Here is an 18,233-nt window from a genome sequence, read left to right on the forward strand (position 1 = left end):
TATGGGCACAAGAGAGTGACTGATGCTCCAGCATAGCTGGAGAGCTCTTTGGTCTTCTGTATTCTTCAAACCCTCTATCAAGTTTGTGGCTGCAGTAACTCTGGAAGCTATAGCATGAACAGCTCATCCAGCTGTGCTCATATTGGCACTGATAGGGACACATGAACAGAGAGGAATGTGCGTCATGGGAACCGTGCTAACTAAATGTGTTGGCAGATTGAAAACTTTCCCATGAACACCTGGAAGGAGGATGGAAATTTGTCACAGCATGCCATCAAGCATTTCCTGGAGCACCTCCAGTTAATGAAATACTAAGAACCTGGATATGATTCCCCAGACATTCTAGTGCCAAATCCACGTAAATAGCAGTGCCAGTGGGGATTTGGCTTTATAGACATAGATGGTTATTATTACTGCAGTGTTGATGTTCCTGGACTGGCTTAGCAAGTACAAGGTGCGTCAGTGTCAGGACCATGGATGTACCTGAGAGATCTGGTGTGTATTTACAGTATAAATAGTGACATACTATGACGTATCTGCTTTAAATATCTTTGAAGACACAGTAGCATACTCATAAATTGTAGCCAGAAAATGGCTTGACTATCACCCAATAATTTGATCACCTTTCTTCTCCTTAGCTCTACAGTAAACCCAAATAATTTAACTGTAGCAGAGATTTCACCGGAAAACTTAAATTGTAAATTGTATTGAATTATTATTTACAAGATCATTGGCTAAATAATGCATTTAGAGTCCTAATCAATGATATTGTTTTAAAACCCTCGGTTTGCCGTGCAAAGTACAGCTGCCCTCTAGCAGATGTGTGGGGTAGTAGTCTCTTACCACAAGATCTTCAGATCCATTTCCTGACGGGAGCTCAGCTGATTCAGTCTCAGATGATGGATTGCACAGTGAATGAGACAGCTGTTCTGTCTTGGTCTTTGTTCTAGTCTGTGTGGGCTATAACCTTTATTTACTGTACAGTGTCTAAAGCGGAATGGGTTATTGATCTCCCATGGAGAGATTGTGTTTCATCACTTGAGTAAGCATTTATAAATATTCATGAATTTCTTCATGGCTTCCTGCGGAGACAAGAAGGTATTGCTACTTTCATTTTAAAAATGAAGAATTGAAACAGGGAGAATAACACCATATTGTGAAAGTATTTGCTAGTGATTCAGAACATGCATGCTCAGCTTTAAAGATGTAACATTGCTTTTGTGAATATATATTTACAGTGCAAGATATATTCTGTGCATAATATGTACACCTTGCAAATCTTTAGTGAGGTAGAGGAGGCATGTAAATATTATCATGGGAACTTCCCTGAAAGTACCTTCTGGGTCATTGAATCTATACCCTTGTCATTGCAGGCATACCAAGTAATCTGGTTCATAAGCTGGCTGAGCTTATCTTAAAACAATTAGGTGTTTTGTTCTTATTACTGTATGAGAAGACTGGTCCAGAATATGGTTGTGTGAGGGTTAAGAATTATCTTCAAGCTTCTAAATTAAACCCATAACCATTTGGTCCTTGTACCAGCATGTGACCATCGTTTTAATGGTATTAAATTGTTCTTTTCTTCCTGGTGTTTATCCATCTACATTTGTTTTGCTAAAGTTAACATGATAAGAATGAATTATATCAAACTGAATGAAGGCTAACTAAATTCGCGTATAAAAGTGTCCACCCAAAGGTGTAATGCAGTTTAACACATCTATGCAGACCTTAATAATATTGAATAAAGTGCCATGACGTAGCTTGTGTAGACAACTTTTAAAGGAATAAATGACTGTACTATTCACTTGTACAGTGCTCACATTTTGCCTATGGTTTATACCAGTGTTTGCAGCCAATTGCAGAATGCTGAGAATCTGGCATTTGGGGGGCAGTTACTAGCAGCCATAGTGGTTATTATTGATGCAGTATTGCTGATATAACACTTACTTGTGGCTTGATCAGTTTGTTATGTAATTCCATCTGAAAGTCATTAAGATGATGAGAATTATTGTTTCAGAGATTTTCATTCTGTTGCCTGTTCTGCAGGAAATCACTAACTATCAACTGGAATTTAGCAAGGAATCTGGAAATATTTTTACTTTCAAGCAGCTCTGAATTACCATGACAAACAGAAAAAAAATCTTAAATGAGATCTCATCATCTTCCTACAGCTTCTTATCTTGGCATTGCTACTTTCTACAGTACAGATGAATTGGTAACCTATAAAGAAACTTTAGTTCATTGGATTCTAAGAGCACGTGTTCACTACCCTTCTGAATTCCAGTGTTAAGGAATTAATACTGCCTATTGAATGAATAAAGAGCCACAAAACTATATCTCTTAAGAAGAGAAACACATCGTCTAATGTTACTACTTCTGGGATAATAGGAAGGTGTGTATGGTTGGAAAGTAGTACCAGCTAAGTGGAATTATACACAGATGGCTTTGATGCACTTGGATAAATTCCTTTATCCCTTCTTTTTCTGTTTACTGTGGTGTGGCAATTTCCCATGGCTAATCTTCAGCCTTATCTTATCTACAGCTGTAAACTTGTTATTAGCTTGTTTACACTGCTACAAATTTATTGTGCATCAGAACTCCTTTGATACACAATCTGAATGTACTTAGGTGCCTTCCTTTTCATTGTATATATAAGCTGCATTGTATATATTTCTGCAAGTTATTTAACTTGCTGATTTTATCTGGTCCACAAAATAAACTTAATTCTCTATCTTCTGCATATCAAACCATAAAACGAGCTGAGTCAGTGATATCAAACAAGCTACTTACTAAATGTTATTTTTCTGTGCTTGTGGAAAGTTGTCTAGGTTACATTTTTTCTCAAGATTTTCTTCTGCTCATTTAACAGTTTTTCTCAGTCATCATTTCTGCTGAACAGACAGATCAGGCTTGCTAAACAAAATTTGGGCTTCACTGACTATTTTTACATAGTAACTTATGTCACAACTACTATACCCATTTGTTGGACAAATTGAAATTATTTGTAATCCAGCAGATGGATAGGAAAGTGCCACTTTGGACTTTGATTCTCTCGGGTATTTTCCACAAGGGAAAACCCAAGGCTGGCTTTTCATGAGGTGGTTAATCTAATTTTAGGAAGTCTAGCATCAAATCAAAAGTGCCATTGAAAAAAGACACCACACTGATACAAATTCATTTTCATGGGATTTAAGTAGTTAAACAATTTTGAAAGGGGAACTTTGCCCCAGCAAGACTCTTTATCTGATTACCTCATCTTCTAGAACAAGTACAACAACATAAAGCACAAGTGTGGCTTTAACTAACTTGGCCCAAAAGTTATCACATGCTTGTTTCTGGTCCGCTCAGCTAGCCCAGTGCATTACAGATCTGAGATTAATTAATGAAAAGTCATGGCCTTGGTGAAGAGAAGAGAGACGTACTTTCACAAGTATCTGTAGGTCAAGTTCAAGCTTGGAAGTAAGCCTAGTGTTTACTTTGACTAGTACTATATGTGACAATATCTGAATAACTGCTCTTTGCTAGGATTTTATGCCATATAAGACATTGTAAGTAACATATGGAAAAAAAAACATACCATCTTCTAGTGAACAATTTATATTTTCTTTTTATTTTCCTGCTACAAATAGAGGAATTATTTGAGGAAAATTAAGGTAATTCTAAATTTTCTCTTTTGAGTTACTCGGGATTTCAGGAATATATCAGAATGTTTCAGGAATATTCTCTGAACTATGAGAGGAAAATTTCTTACTTCATTCCTTACAGTGGCTTGTAGAAGAAAGAGTAGATCATATCTTGACAGGGCAAAGTCCAGCAGGAGAAATTATGTGGTTAGCTCTACTCCAGAATTTGCTCCAGAGTAATTCTAAATAACAGCAAATCTACTCTCAGCTGCTTCACTGAAAATCAATATCTCTACTAATGCAATAGTATTAAACCATTGCAAATCTGGTTTGAAAAATTCTAGTCAAAGCTATTGTCACCTGCATAATGAGATTCATTACCTCACTATAAATATATTTATATATTTATAATTATATGCATATTCCTACCATGATTATATTTTTCACAAAGTACAGAAGAACTGATGGTTTTTATCATGTTAGTTGAAGTTAGTAAGCATGGCGGAGTAAAGCCATAAACTTAATGGATTCCTACACCACCTGCAGGAACCAGTATAACAGATATTATATCAGATAACTATCTTGAATTTGTTCATGAGCCATAGATATTTCACACTTTTGCAGTTATCAATGACTAAGTCATGAGAAAATCATTTGCCATTGCAAAGAAGTATGCAAAGTGCCTCTCTTGTTTTTGTATCTAATCTGAGATAGCAGAAGCTAACAGCTGGGGTTTTCACTCTCATACTGAAGAGAAAGGGGAACTGCAGTAATATAATTCAAAGCAGAATTTGTCATGGGATGCTAGGTCTTGCAGGTCATAAAACTGCAGCAACATTGCAATAGTTGGCAAGATTTGAAAAGCTGGTAACTGTAAGGAAGTTGTCCAGGACTCTTACAGCTGCTTCCTCAAATCTACTTTTCTTATTAATATATGCATATTTAGACAAGAGGTAACTTCGCTTTCAATGCATTTCTTCTGGCCTCCTTTTCCTCTGTGATATATTCCTTGTATTCCTCAAGAGCACTATATTTGCCCTGTTTGATACTGTATTACCACGTTTCCCAAGAAAAAAGAATTTCCATCATTTTGGACACATTGACCTGGCTTGCTGCCACGGTCATACTTTTCCAAAATACAGAGGAACTGATGTTTTTTATCAGATGTTAATTAAAGTTCATAAACACGATGATGTAAAACCACAGACTTAATGGATTCCTATACCACCTGTAGGAACAGTAAGACATTACTGTTTTAATTTTGCAGGTGGGGAAACTTAGATGTAAGAAGATGAAGTGGGTTGTCTGTGTCGAGGAAATAATATATGACAGAGTTGGGATTTTTTCCTTATCCTAGTTCTGTGCTAAGTGCATTAGTCAAAGAGTCAAAGAGTCAAACAAACAAACAAACAAAAATAAACAATGGGAACAGATGTTAAACATCCTTCAAAGAAACTTATATATCTAGAGTACGCTAACAGACTCCATTTTCCTGAGCTTGGATACAGGCATGGGTAGACAGGATTTACTCTTTAATAGAAGCCTAGGAATGTCTTCAGTGAAGTCTATATAACTCTTATTTCCCATGGAAGAGGAAAGGACAGAAGTAGGATGTACATGTGGAAAGCTGCCCCTTATATTAACTATAGACCCCAAGAAAGTCCAGGCTTTCTGGCCAGCATGATGTCCTGCCAAACTGGACACAGACTGACAAGACTGAGAAAGTCTTGTAAATCCCAAGGCCATTTGCCCTGGGAGTAAGTTGATTGTATTTTCACTGGAAGGGAGTTAGTGGCAACAAAGCACTGTTGTGCTGTACTGGCAAAAACACCCTCACCATGGATGTAGTTATATCAGCAAACTGTGCTTCTACTTAGTCTAGTAAAATTACCTTCTCTTTTTATGCCCTTGTTGAAACAACCTCTGTCAGCAAAAACAGCTTTGCCAGCATAAGTATTTGACCAACTGCTGTTTCCACTACCATAAAATATTATGTGATAAAATAAAATATATAGTGGCATTCAAATCAGAGTCATATAATAAATACAGTCCATGAATTCCTTGTGTGGATGAGGGGAGATGTACCTAGTAGTGTGTTTATTATTTTAGGAATACTTTCTCCCCACTGCTATTATGACATGTTGGTGCAACTTGCTATGCAGCATATTCCAGTGTCTACTAATTGTTGTTTATATATAGGGCGAAGAGTCATCATAATCTACCTTTAGGGCATTTTCTTTTATCTTTTCTGATGTCCAAATAATTTTGAAAAGCACCAACACTTTATTACCATTCATTATTAATATTCCAGTTTTAGGGTTAGGATTAGAGGAGGAGACGAAGATTTGGCTTATGTTTTTAATGCATCTGACCTAAAAGTGACTATTAATTTTTGTTGTCTTTTTGCATTCCAACCATTGCAATCATTAAATCTGCACTATGGCAAGTAAAATTCCAGTCCCGACATGTACCTGGTTTTCAGTTCACCTGGGACTCTTAAAAATGAAAACAGGAATGTGGAAGAATAGAAATGGAAACAATAGATTTTTCCTTATAAAATGGTAGCAATAGATCAGATGAAAATAAACTCTTCTGCATGTTCCCTGAACCCAAGACAGGAAATGAGGGGCCAGAATTGCAGAGAGAGTTAGGAGAATATTCATAGAGACTGCAGTAGGGCAAAGACTCGTCCTTCTACTGTCAAAGAAGCTTGTGCAAAATAGAGTATCGTGGTTATGGGAGAGGAAAGGCAAGATATCCAGGTCCCAAAGTAAGTCTGTGCCTGCCCATCTGTGGACTGATGTTGACAAGTGGGACTTGTGAGCATAAAGCCCCAGTTACTGACTCTGGTTTGTCTTAAGAGCTGTTACTCCAGTGGGTATATGGCTCAAGCCAACTACAGGCTCCTTGGCCTACAGCAGGTTGCTCTTCTGGTCAAAGTTATTCCTCTTTGTACAGGGTGTGAAACCAGCTCCTGACCCTTCTACTACCTCAGCCAGGAAGTTGTCAAGATGTATTGAGTACAGATACTTGAAAATCTTATGACAAAACTGATGTGATTTTGAATAATATCTGCAAGATTTTATCCACTGGTACTTCAGTCCAGTCTACACTTGGAGAGTCACTGGCAATAGCAGTTCTTCTCTGAATATCTTGCAGTGTAGCAAGTGCTTAGTATGTTCTTTTCTTGAAAGGTGGTACAGAGTTCAGTGTATTAATTATGTGTCTCTAAGGTGATTTTGAGCAACAAGAACATCCCTCACAGCTATTGCTAGATCTTTAGTGCTGTCTGTTAGAAGGACAGAACTGCTGCAGAGAGTGAGAAGTGAAAGCAATAATTAAGAAAGTCCCTCATTATATTTCTTTGTTGGAAAATCTGGAGAAGATGGAGACAAGTATAGAAATACGGACATAGTCAATATCCACTATGTATGGTGTACCATACTTAACATGTGTCATAGAGTAAACACGAGTGTGCCACAGTGCCACAGCTTATGCTTCAGAAGTTGGTGGACCAAAACTTGCCATGGCTTTGTGTGCTTAAATTTTACAAGTGAAATTATTTGAGAAACTGATTTCTCATTCAAGAGAGGAAACTCTGATTTGACTATAATCTCAAGAGTGTAAGTCACCTCCAGGGTAAAATTAAATAAGACTGAATGCTAAATTCAGTGAACCTGCAGACATTTCAGCTGTTGAAGAATAAGGATAATGATGCAGATGATAGATTATGAAGAGCAATAGCTAATAAAGAATGTTCTGCAGATCAGTGTCAAATTGTTTATCCAGCCTTGCTTATTATAAGCTTGAATGGGTGGTCAGAGTGTAAAAATTAAATGAAGATACATTATTTTTGATTCCATTTAGCTGTAGCATATCACAATGTGTATGTTTATAAGTAAGCTTCTACAAAAGCTTTTCATATTTCTGGTTTAATAGTTAAAGTGGTTCACTGATTGATATTCATTTCAGGACCAATTTCATCTGCTCTAAGCGTGGGCTGCCAGAAGGGTTAGTTTTGTCTTCCCCCTCAGTCCTAACCACATCCTAACCAAGTTCTCTTCTGCCAGCAGTGGTGCTCTGTTGCAACCCGGCCGAAATATAACTTTGTGACAAAATACAGAAATAAAAAATAACAATTCATTTTCAGCTGTATCAGCTATGTTCTGCAGTTGCGGTTTCATCCCGCAGCCACAAGCACCCTAAAGGAAAAGGAAGCAGAGCTGGAGTAAAGACAGTAGCAGGACCTCCCTTTTCCAGGCCAACATGAATTTAACTCAGCTTGATCTGAACCGCAGCCTCATGTTTCTTCTGCACTTAAAAAGCATTACGGGTACCTCTGTGTTGGTAAAATACATAGTCATCTATTTCTACTAATATACCAGTTTAATAGTTCCTTGTGGGACAGTTATACTGGTCTTCAGATGCTCCCTCCAACTAGATATGCTTAGAGCAATATAAACCACTTCTACGCTATAATATCTAACTCTATAATATAAGAGATTCTGATTATTAGATTATTTCCAAATGTTTTAAAAACAAGGGCAACAAAAGAATTCATTTTAAAAATAGGTTTAATTATTGCAGTTTAGCTTGTGGGTTATCTGTAAAATCAAACAAAACCATCAAGGAGCCAGTAGCAATGTGGATACTATAATTCAAAGTTCTCTCCACATTTCTCACTTGTGAAGCTGCTCCTAATCATCCTGGAGTCTCTTGTCTACCTACTTATCTTTCCACAAGTTTCCCTCCCTGTCTCTGATTTTGTGGTTACTCAACAACTTGGATTCAGAGGGGTGGGGTGGGTTATTGCTGCTGTGGTACAGAACCATGACAAGTTGGTATTTTCAAGGCCTAAGACCTGATGGTGGATCCAAATAATGCAAATCCAAACAAACTTCAAACTGACAAGGCCAGTCTTGTTTGCTGCACTACTTTGTAATTTTACACGGGCTCAGAAACATGCATTCAGCTAACCCAGCTCTGATTTCCTTGCCCAGTCCTACTCTGCTCCTCCTATGTCAGTGGATCCAAAAAAAAAAATCAAATAAAATAATAATAATAAGAATAAAGCTATACATCTATGAAAAGTGAAACTCTTTATTCCTAAGACCTGGAAAAACCATCAAACAAACAAATGAAAACCTGTTTTGAGAGGTGTTCACTGACATTTTGTCAGGATGCGTGGTTCCCTGTCCTCTTTTACACATTCCTGTCTTTCAAGTGTTATGTAAATCTGTTGCATTTATCTCTTGTTTGGTCCTATTCAATTGAGTGGGACGCTCACTACCTTTCTCCTTATCCCCCTATCTTATTTCTCCCTAAATCTGGATTTCCTTTATATTACTCGTGTCCTCTCTGTCTCTGTCTTCTTTGAAGCAGAAGCTCCCCCTTCTGCTCTCGTTTGTAGTGTGCAACATCGTACAGTTAGAAACTGGATAGCTTTCCATTCATCTAACAAAGCACATTCTGGGAGAATAAAGGAAGTTATTATTCAAAATGATCTAAAATAAAAAATTTTTCCTTTGCAATTTCAACTTTTCCTGAATTCGATAGCAGCATGAAGTAATTTCTCCATAATAAATTTAAATACATTTTCCAGAAGCCTTTATTAAAAATCTATTAGCATTTGCAATCTCTGAGAGGAATTGGGTGCATCTGAAAGTTTGCAGTCAGCAAAACATGGAATTGCTTCCTCCCCATCTGTTTCTTCCCCCAAACTCCCACACACCACTCTGTTCCTCTCATACTGGCGGTCACAGAAGACGTGCTGCAAACTGATTTAACCAGCCTGTGTTTTTTTTTCCACAGACCTTGCATCCACCAGTACAGACTTGTAGCTCTTTTTGCATTCTTAGGGCCTGGTTTTATGCTTACGCTTGTATAATCCTTTCCTGTGAATCAGCCAAGTGATTTCAGTGAAATAAGATCTGCCTACAGGTACATCAGCTTCTGTGCCCGGTGTTTTGCTGGAGCTTGAATTTGAACTGTTTTTCTTGCACAAGTGATCGGGGGGTTCCTGCTTATTCATGTTCATGTTCAAATCAACTTAAGGTGCGGAAAGCTTGTTGCTAATATTAAAACCTCTTCCATATGCCCCGTCCCAGTCTGGCTGGCGTTCTCCTCCTGGTTTGGCAAAGCAGAGACATGAAACGAGCTGTTCCTGGCGAACACTGTACTTGCAGCATGAGCTTTAGTGCTTAGTATTTCCCCTAACTTCTTCAATTTCATTTAATGTCTGAGCCTTTTGTTCGGTGCTGGAAGCCTTGACCTCACTCCTCTGAGATTGGCTAAAAAGCTAGGCTGATAAAAGGTGAAAAGCAAAGCTGCAAAACAGGGAGAACTTCAAAATAGCTGAAATGTTGTTGCAGATAAAAATCTGTGAAATTTTGAAGGTTCTGGCTGTATTTGCAGGCTGCCTCAAGGCCGTGCAGGTTAGGGTAGGTGTAGTAGTAGGGTGGGTATTCATGTGGTACCTGCTCGCACACTCCCTTCCTGGGGTTGTTTAAGGAAAGGTTGGGCATGGTGCTTAGGGACGTGGTTTTATGGGTGATATTGGTGGTTGAGGGACGGTTGGACCAGATAAACTCGGAGCTCTTTTCCAACTTTAACGATTCAACGGTTCCATGAGGCAGCCAATCGAAAGCGCTCGGCCTAGCAGCGGGCCTGGGCCTCGAACCCCCGGTCTCTTAGGGAGAAAGGCGGGGCCTTTGCCCCGCGCTCATGCGCGCCGCCGGGGCGAGGGCGGGCTGCGGACCGCTGAGGGAAGGGCCGGGAAATGCTGTGCCTGCTGGAGAAGCTACCGCCGGCGCGGGCCCGGGTGGGGGGCGCCTGCTTTTTGGGGGGCTTGGGGCCGGCAGCGGGGCCCTGTCCCCTCAGCGCGCCTCTCCGTGGGGTTGTCTTCTTGCTCTGACCCCTGCGGGCCTCTCCAAAGCGAAAGCGAAAATATGGGGAGGCGCTGAGGGCGCCCAGGCTGGGGCGTGCTTTGCTCTTTCCCCTTCTCTCAGCCCGGAGCAGCGGGGATTTCTCCTGCTCATTTCTGCCCAAGGTCTGCCTGAAGCTGAGACTGCTGGGGAGGCAGCGGCCTCGGCGCCATTGCTTCCCCCTGGTGCTCGGAGAGGGGCTGCCAGAGGGATGCTGCGGTTCTGGGGAGCCTGAGGCCCTACCCAGGGGCTGAGGGGGGATAACTGCATTGCCTGATGAATTTGGTGTAGGTTAACAGTGATAGCGACGTGTTTTTAACGTATTTTTTAAAATTCAATATCTTTATGTGTCACCTTGTTCCAGTTCCTTCATAAGATAGTCGATGGCATATGTGGCCGGGCATACCCTCGGTACCAGGACTATGGCGGTGTTTGGAGTTTGGCGGAGTGGATGGAGGTTTTGGGAGAAACAAGGAGGTATTTCAAAACTGCAGTTGGCAAGAACTTGTCTGATGAAGAGGTAAGGGCTCATCACTGGCTGGATTTGACTTTGAGAAATCATTCTGCAGTGATTAGCCTTCTAGTTTTTTTAGCCCTAAAATATTTCTATAGTGTAGCATTTGAATAGTAGCAGACAAAATTTTAGTACCCTCAAACAGGTAGAAAGCAAGCAATGTTTGGAGGTAAAATGAGATGTCTTTTACAAGAAAAAATGGATGGCATTTTTATTAAACAGTGCTGAATAATACTTGATAAAATACTGTTTTAGTTTCTTAAATTGATAAGTACTATAAATTAAATCTATGTTTTCCTTAAAATATATAACCTGTCATTACTGTTCAATAGAAATAAAAATTCATGCTCTTGTTTGTTGTAAATAAACTGTATGTAAATCTTCAAAATACTTAGACTGGGCAGACCATGCAGCATAGAGACAATCGTTCAATGGCATTCCAATATGTATAACTTTTGCAAAAGCTTTTTCCATTATCAGGAATCTTGATTCTCATTTTTTGCCTGTTGTTATTCTTTTGACTACCTGCTAGTAGTTAGATCTAACAAGGATACTTGTGAAACTGTGGAAAAGTGTACATCAGTGTGTTTCAGCTGAGCTAATGTATTTGTTCCCACTCTGATGTTCAGAAGCTTTCAGAGCTAAACCTGACTGGTTGTGTATGATGTTTTGATTTTGAAATGGCATAAGGAGGCCTCGTTCTCTGGTCTCTTTTAGTATAAATGCCCACGTGCATCAACTGTGAATTACTGCCAAACAAGAACATTGTTGATGTTTTTGATTTTGGTGTGTTTTTTATTTATTTATTTTGCATTGCTGTAATAAATACTGACTGTCTATCAGACATGGAGAAGGCTGAGGCTGTGGAGCATAGTATAACATCTAGATAAAAGCTTGGGTACCTAAAAAATGGAACTATTACAGGTGGAACATCTCATTTCTTTAGTTAGTAATTTAAACCGTCATAACTTTTGTTTTGATTTTTGTAGGCTGCTCAGCAGATACAGGAGTTAAATGAAAACTATCAAGAAGCGATCACAAAGTGTCTAAAAGGCAGAAAGAAGAAGAAATCAGGAATGCACTGGTAGAAAGAGTAAATGCAATATCATGTGCCCAGCTGCAGGATTTTGACTGGCAATTAAAGGTGTGAATTTTTCTTTAATGTTGCTTGAATATAAAAGAAGCGTCCTGCAATGTAGAAGTAACTTTATATCTCCTTAGTAGGGCCAGCTGATTCTGGGGCATGGCTCAATTTTTAAAGGTAACAGAAAACCACATTCATAGTAACAAGCCAAAGACTTACCAGACACTTGTATAAACTGAAAGTAAAATTCTGTGTTTTAATGCTGCAGTTTCTCTCTCTTTCTCTCTCCTAAAAGGAGTTAAAAGTGTTCCTAGGAAGTGTTCAGAGTTTTGTATGCTGTCATGATTTAGAGACTTGAATAGACAGTATTTTTACTCAAAGGAAGAAGAAATATTTATTTAAAATAAAGAGTAGTACACTGATGTAGGATGTGGTTCCCTGATTTTTTTTCAAACTTCTAGATTCCTGTATTAAACAGCTACTTAATTAGTTTGGAATCATTTATCTTTAGATTTGTTGTGATAGTAAGTAAGATGACTGCCCTACCTAAAATTGAATGGTGCTTTGGGGTTACAAAGCCACTGCTGCTTACATTAAACTATGACAAAGACTAAAATGTAAACCGCATAAGTAATGTTGTTTACTTAGTCCATGGGAGTAGTTGAATAGTTTTCCATTTCGACAAGTGTTAAATAATTTGTGTAGCAAACAGCTTGTGAAATTAAAGAACATTGCCCAACCAAAGACAAGATTTTGTGAGAGCAAATGTGCATTGTATTGTGCTTCAGATGAGCTGTTATTAATCATTGATCTTGCTAACTGCATTTACTGCTGAGAAAAATATAAACCAGACTCGTGTGAACTTTTTAGTTGCTTGTGGTTTCTTTTAACTGTTGCTCATGGAAGTTTTTTTTACTTTCTTCCTATTGCGTGACATACATTTCTGGTACATGTCTGAACTTGTATTAATTTTACTTTAAACAACTTTTTTTCCTTCCTTGAACTTGTTTTTTTTTTTTTTCACTTGCTCTAATTGAATCCTACCAAGGAGATTGTCTGTCCTTTGTTGTAACGCCTTCTGTGCTCTGAGTAATAAAATAGTTCTGTACAGTGCTGATGAACAGTATTATTAACTGATCCTCTACTTAATACCTTATAAAAGGCCCACTTATACCAGAGTGGGTATAATAGTAAACAAAAAAGACACCAGCACAACTGGTATATAATCTTCATCAGTATCAGTCAAGTAGGGTATCTGATAAACAATATTTGATCAGCTGTAGAGAGTTGAAAACTGCACAGAGTTGCCCTCTTTCTCCCTACTGCCCCCTTCAAAAATAATTATGCTAGTCAACATTATAAAGTGACTTCAGAATTTACATACTTCACTTTTAAAGAGCCATGATCTTTCATTTTCATCTAGAATACAAAAATGTAGCAAACCAGTAATTCTAACAAATTATTTTGACAAATTAAAAAAAAAGCCTGCAGGGATTGTGAGCAGTTAGTTTTGTCATGTGGATGTTTGTTCTGGTAGCACCCATTCAATATAAAGTAAAGATCTGATGCTGTGAAAGCATAAAAACTTAATGGCTCCACCTTACATTTTGTTGTTTTTTCATCGATCTTCCTAGCTTGCTCTTTCCAGTGATAAGATCTCCATGCTGCAAATGCCACTTCTCAATCTTGATTTGGATGTGAGAGAAAACGGTGAAATTAAACCAGTTTCTATAGAAATGAATAAGGAAGAGCTGCAGAACCTAATAAATGCACTGGAAGCCGCTAATAAGGTAGCTTTTACTGATGTCTTGTCTTCCTGAGTCCTTGTGAATTTGCTGGTGTGAGACCTCTGAATAACTACGAAGTTCCCAGTGAGATAAATGTTAGTCCAGATACAAGTGCTGGTCTCTTGAAATGAGAGCCCTCAAATGTTCTTCCAGAACAGACTTCAGTAGTCTCCATGTTCCCCATGTCTGTTTGAAAGTCTGTATAGAAGCTATGGGTGGTTGTCATGTCCATACTTCTAGGTGAGGACAAGGAGGAATTCATTCTAGTAATGGTGCCCCCGTCTGCTTTATGTAAAGGGAATTCTAGTGGACCTGAAAATCGTTTTGCTTTTTTTGGTTTTGGGGAACTATGAAGTGGTTAGTGAGCGGTAAGCGCTAAAGAAAGTGGCTGGAAGTAGTAACTGTGAGGTTGTACAAGAGAGCTGGCAGAGGGATGGCACATTTTCCAGGGAAAAGATATGTTTATACAGTTATGTATACTGTAACAGAAAGCATAAAGGTGTATTTCCTGGACTGATTAAGTTTTTGTCTCATCCAACTTTGATCTCATCCCTTTTCTTCTTTTTGAAGGTTGTCTTGCAAATGAAATGACAGAATTCAGATCATCGATAATGTCTGCTGGCAATGGCTTCCCAATTGACTTGGGGAAAAAAAAAGAAACATTCTCTGCAAAGTCAGAAGCTGTTCATGCTGTCAAATGCTGAACTGAGAAGGCAGTTATGACTTGTGACCAAATACACTAAGTCTCTTATGAAACTAACAAAATCTTTTTCTGTTAAACCAAAAATACAAAATTCAGTGTGCAGTTGCTTTTAGTACTAAAGGTTTATAGAAATATGAAAAAGTATAACTTTTGTGCTATAATGTGCTATTTGTTTCAGTTAAATTTTGGGGGGTGACTCTGCAGGTGCCTAGTACAACTAAGGAGTCTTAGTTGCATAGTATGTTGTTCATATCTAAAGTGCCATGATAATGAAGAACACAACATCATATTTGTATCAGTGATGTATTTATACTTGTAAATAGTGAATAAATAGTTGATTGTGTGTGTATTGTTGCAATAAATTGTTTGTTGATGTATTTAGTCACTAAACTCAGACATATTTTTACATGCTCAGAGAAAATCAGCACTACAACAAAAGCGGTATGGAGTCAGGGAATGGTTGAGGTTGGAAGGGACCTCTGGAGGTTGTCTGGTCCAACCCTCCTGATCAGCCAGGACTAAGGATACAGGGTGGCGTTTCATCTTTACTATCATCTTACACTTGTCCTGCCCTTTACTGAGGCATTGAACAGGAAAGGGTGCAGAATCATTTCACAATTATTTAAATGACGAAATAGTTTGTGTTATGACATAACAGCAATAAGTGCGCAAGAGCTATTTTTTTTTATAAATGGTGGGTTTTACTGAAAGTCAGAGTATTGTTTATATAATCATACAAATGATGTTTTTGACAGTGAGCAAAGAGCACTAACGTGTGAATGGCTAAAGATAGAGAGGAACACCAGTGGAACAGTCAAGAGCTAGGAGCTACAATATGGTGATGGGAGAGCATTTGAAGATAACGTGCATCCTGACCTTGTGGCTCTACAGGGAAACAAACTAACCTGCGTAAAAAACATAATGACCTCCAGTAGGTTGAAATTAAATGGGCAAAACAGAAAAGATGCTTCACACCATCTATCAGAAGATGGTTTTGTTCTCTCTGCTCTGAGAAGTAGGTACTTTTGGAGCAAGAAAGGTCTTCAGTTGTGACAGTAAAGCTTTTGTGGAAACTGCACCAGGCCAAATTGATGCAAAAAGCTAGAGATTTCACAAAACCCCTTATGCTGTTTTCAGCTTCAAATATACTTCGATGAATGCAGGTAGGAATGCAAAGGCAGACAATAGTAAGAATGTATGTGTAATGGAAACATCTAAGACAAGTTTGTGGGGTCAAGGCAGTAAGAAGAGAGTTTATGCATGAAGTATGCCCAGCAGTGCTCCCTTCTGGGCTAAGGAGCAGGTGGTTAGTTGAAGAAGTTGGCATTACGTTCCCATGCTTCAGGTTTTCATGTAACGCAAAGCACTGCAGTGCACGTGCTAGACCCTGGAGAAATTGTATGCTGTGAGCAGAGTAAAACACAGGCACTGCACTGGAAGCGAAAAGCAGTAGAGGGGCTGTGATTGTGAGGAGTCATGTGAGTCTGTCACTAAGGGGCGATCAGGAAGCAATCCTATTCCTTTTGAAGGTATAGGAATTAGACCAAGGGGCAAGGATTTAAAGAGACTCCATGAACATGAAATAACTTAATTTCGTCTTTGCCTAGTTGTTTTTTCTGTGTGCTTCCAGGCCTGTGCTCTAGTTAGGTGGTTATGGTCAGTTGAATGGCTTTGGTGTTTGCATATCCCACCACGCTAATTTGCGACTGTTGTTCCCAGAGGGTACTGACCTTTTAAGCCCGTTTCATCGACATACATTCATATTGTCTCTTAGAATCATAGAACAGCCCAGGTTAGAAGGGACCTCCACAGATCATCAGGTCCAGCCTTTCATGTGAAAAGGAAGCCTAGATGAGATTATCCAGCGCCCAGTCTAGCTGCATCTTGAAAACCTCCAGTGATGGGGGTTCTACCACCCCTGGGAAGATTGTTTCACTGATTGATTGTTCTCTCTGTAAAAAAAATTCTTCCTTCAAGACAAAACCTCTTCTAGTGCAGTGTGTACCCATTGGGGAGCAGCTCATTTTGGGGGCCGCAGTTGCCTGTGGCAACAAAGAATCATGGTTACTGCAAAGTGTGCAGCTGTATTCTCACATGACAAAAGCGTAACTCTTTACTGAGCTCGTTCCTCTTCACTCATTCCTGATTCTGTCCACATTAATTTGGTAACTGCTTGGACAGTTGTGTGATTTGGCATTGTTTGATTCTCAGAGCATACTCAATTTGCTTCAAAGTCAGTGGGATTCTGAGTGAAGTCACAATTTGGTCCATTCTAGCTTAGTTGATCATCACACGTAAGAGTCACAGTGTTAAGGACTTTATGGAAGAATGGCACTTCAAAAATGTAGACTACATTCAAGGGGAAAAAAAGAAAAATGTGTCATAAATATCTTTTGGTAAAACCTCTGCGTTTTTTCAGGTACCATATGCAGACCTATTAAACATGCAATTAAGACTAGAAACAAAACTTTGTACAGTAGGCTCTTTGAACCAAAGGCCCTAACAAAAAGGTACATATAATTAATGCACACACGGTATGTAGTTTTAATTTCAGCATGTAAAAAGCACCCACAGAAATTCACATTGCATACACAGACCTGTAGTTTGAATCAGAAAATGCAGCATATCTTGATACGAAGTATAAAAGTGAATTATAAAAAGAACGTTACTTGCCCCCCAGTGGCATTCACTGCATGTCTCTCCACTTGACAGAAACCTTTCTTTGATTTCAGAAAAAAACATAGTTTTCTTGATCAATCATTTCAGGCACGCTGAAGTAAATCAGAAATGGATCAGACCAGCAAGCTGTGAACATGGAAGTGACTACTACAATAAAACTGCTTTTGCAACAAAGCAATTGTGCATGTCGAAATGATGTATTTTTAGAAGACCCAGACCTCAATTAGCCTGTAAAAAGTATCTGAGATCTGGAGGAAGCCTTTCTGATAAGAAACATGCTGACAAAATTGCTTTTATTTGAAAGGAACAGTAACAGCTTGTTCTGAAGTATACACACTTTAGTAACACTTTGAATTGTGAATTAATATACATAATAAAGTATTAGAAAAAAAAGTGATTCTTTTTCCTTTTCTGCTACTAGAGCATGCTTCCATAAGTGCACCGTTAGTCTATAGTTTTTTATTACTTTGAATCTACTTCAATTACATTTGGCAGTATACTTCATTCCCTCTGCAAGTTTGTGCTTTATACCTACTTCAAGACCTCTCCAGACAAAAAAAAAAAAGACCACTGCCAAAAGTGGAGAAGCTGACAGATCTCACAAAGAGTCATCCTGTGGACTTTTACAAGCCTGTGGGTTTCAAAACAGCTCAGCCCAGGGCTGACCAGGCCAGTCTGTGCAGAGGTCATTGCAAGAGCAGAAGATTGTATTTTAGGCTGGTTTCTGGAGGATAATACTGGGTGTTAAACCCTTCATGGTGTCTATAGCTGGGAATTTTACTCAAAGGTACTCACCATATGTGCTAGCACCAGTGGGAGTCATAACATAGAGAAGCTCTGGCTGTTTTTTACCTTCAGATTAATCATTTAACAGCAATAAAAGGCACTGGAAGGGCTGGAGCCTTTTCTAACTAGAAACT

General features: G+C 38.8%; 1 protein-coding gene across 1 annotated transcript; it reads left to right on the forward strand.

Moving 5' to 3' along the window:
• The first annotated feature begins 10,305 nt into the window (after positions 1 to 10,305).
• Positions 10,306 to 14,996, forward strand: COMMD8 (COMM domain containing 8). Its single transcript, XM_040556099.1, is given in 6 exon segments — positions 10,306 to 10,444; positions 10,909 to 11,066; positions 12,050 to 12,121; positions 12,124 to 12,204; positions 13,779 to 13,934; positions 14,502 to 14,996. Coding segments are annotated over 6 exon segments (531 nt in total). The 5' UTR covers positions 10,306 to 10,401; the 3' UTR covers positions 14,523 to 14,996.
• Positions 14,997 to 18,233: the final 3,237 nt, after the last annotated feature.

The sequence above is a fragment of the Cygnus olor genome, chromosome 4, assembly GCF_009769625.2.
Source record: "Cygnus olor isolate bCygOlo1 chromosome 4, bCygOlo1.pri.v2, whole genome shotgun sequence".
In the NCBI taxonomy this organism is placed as follows: domain Eukaryota; kingdom Metazoa; phylum Chordata; class Aves; order Anseriformes; family Anatidae; genus Cygnus; species Cygnus olor.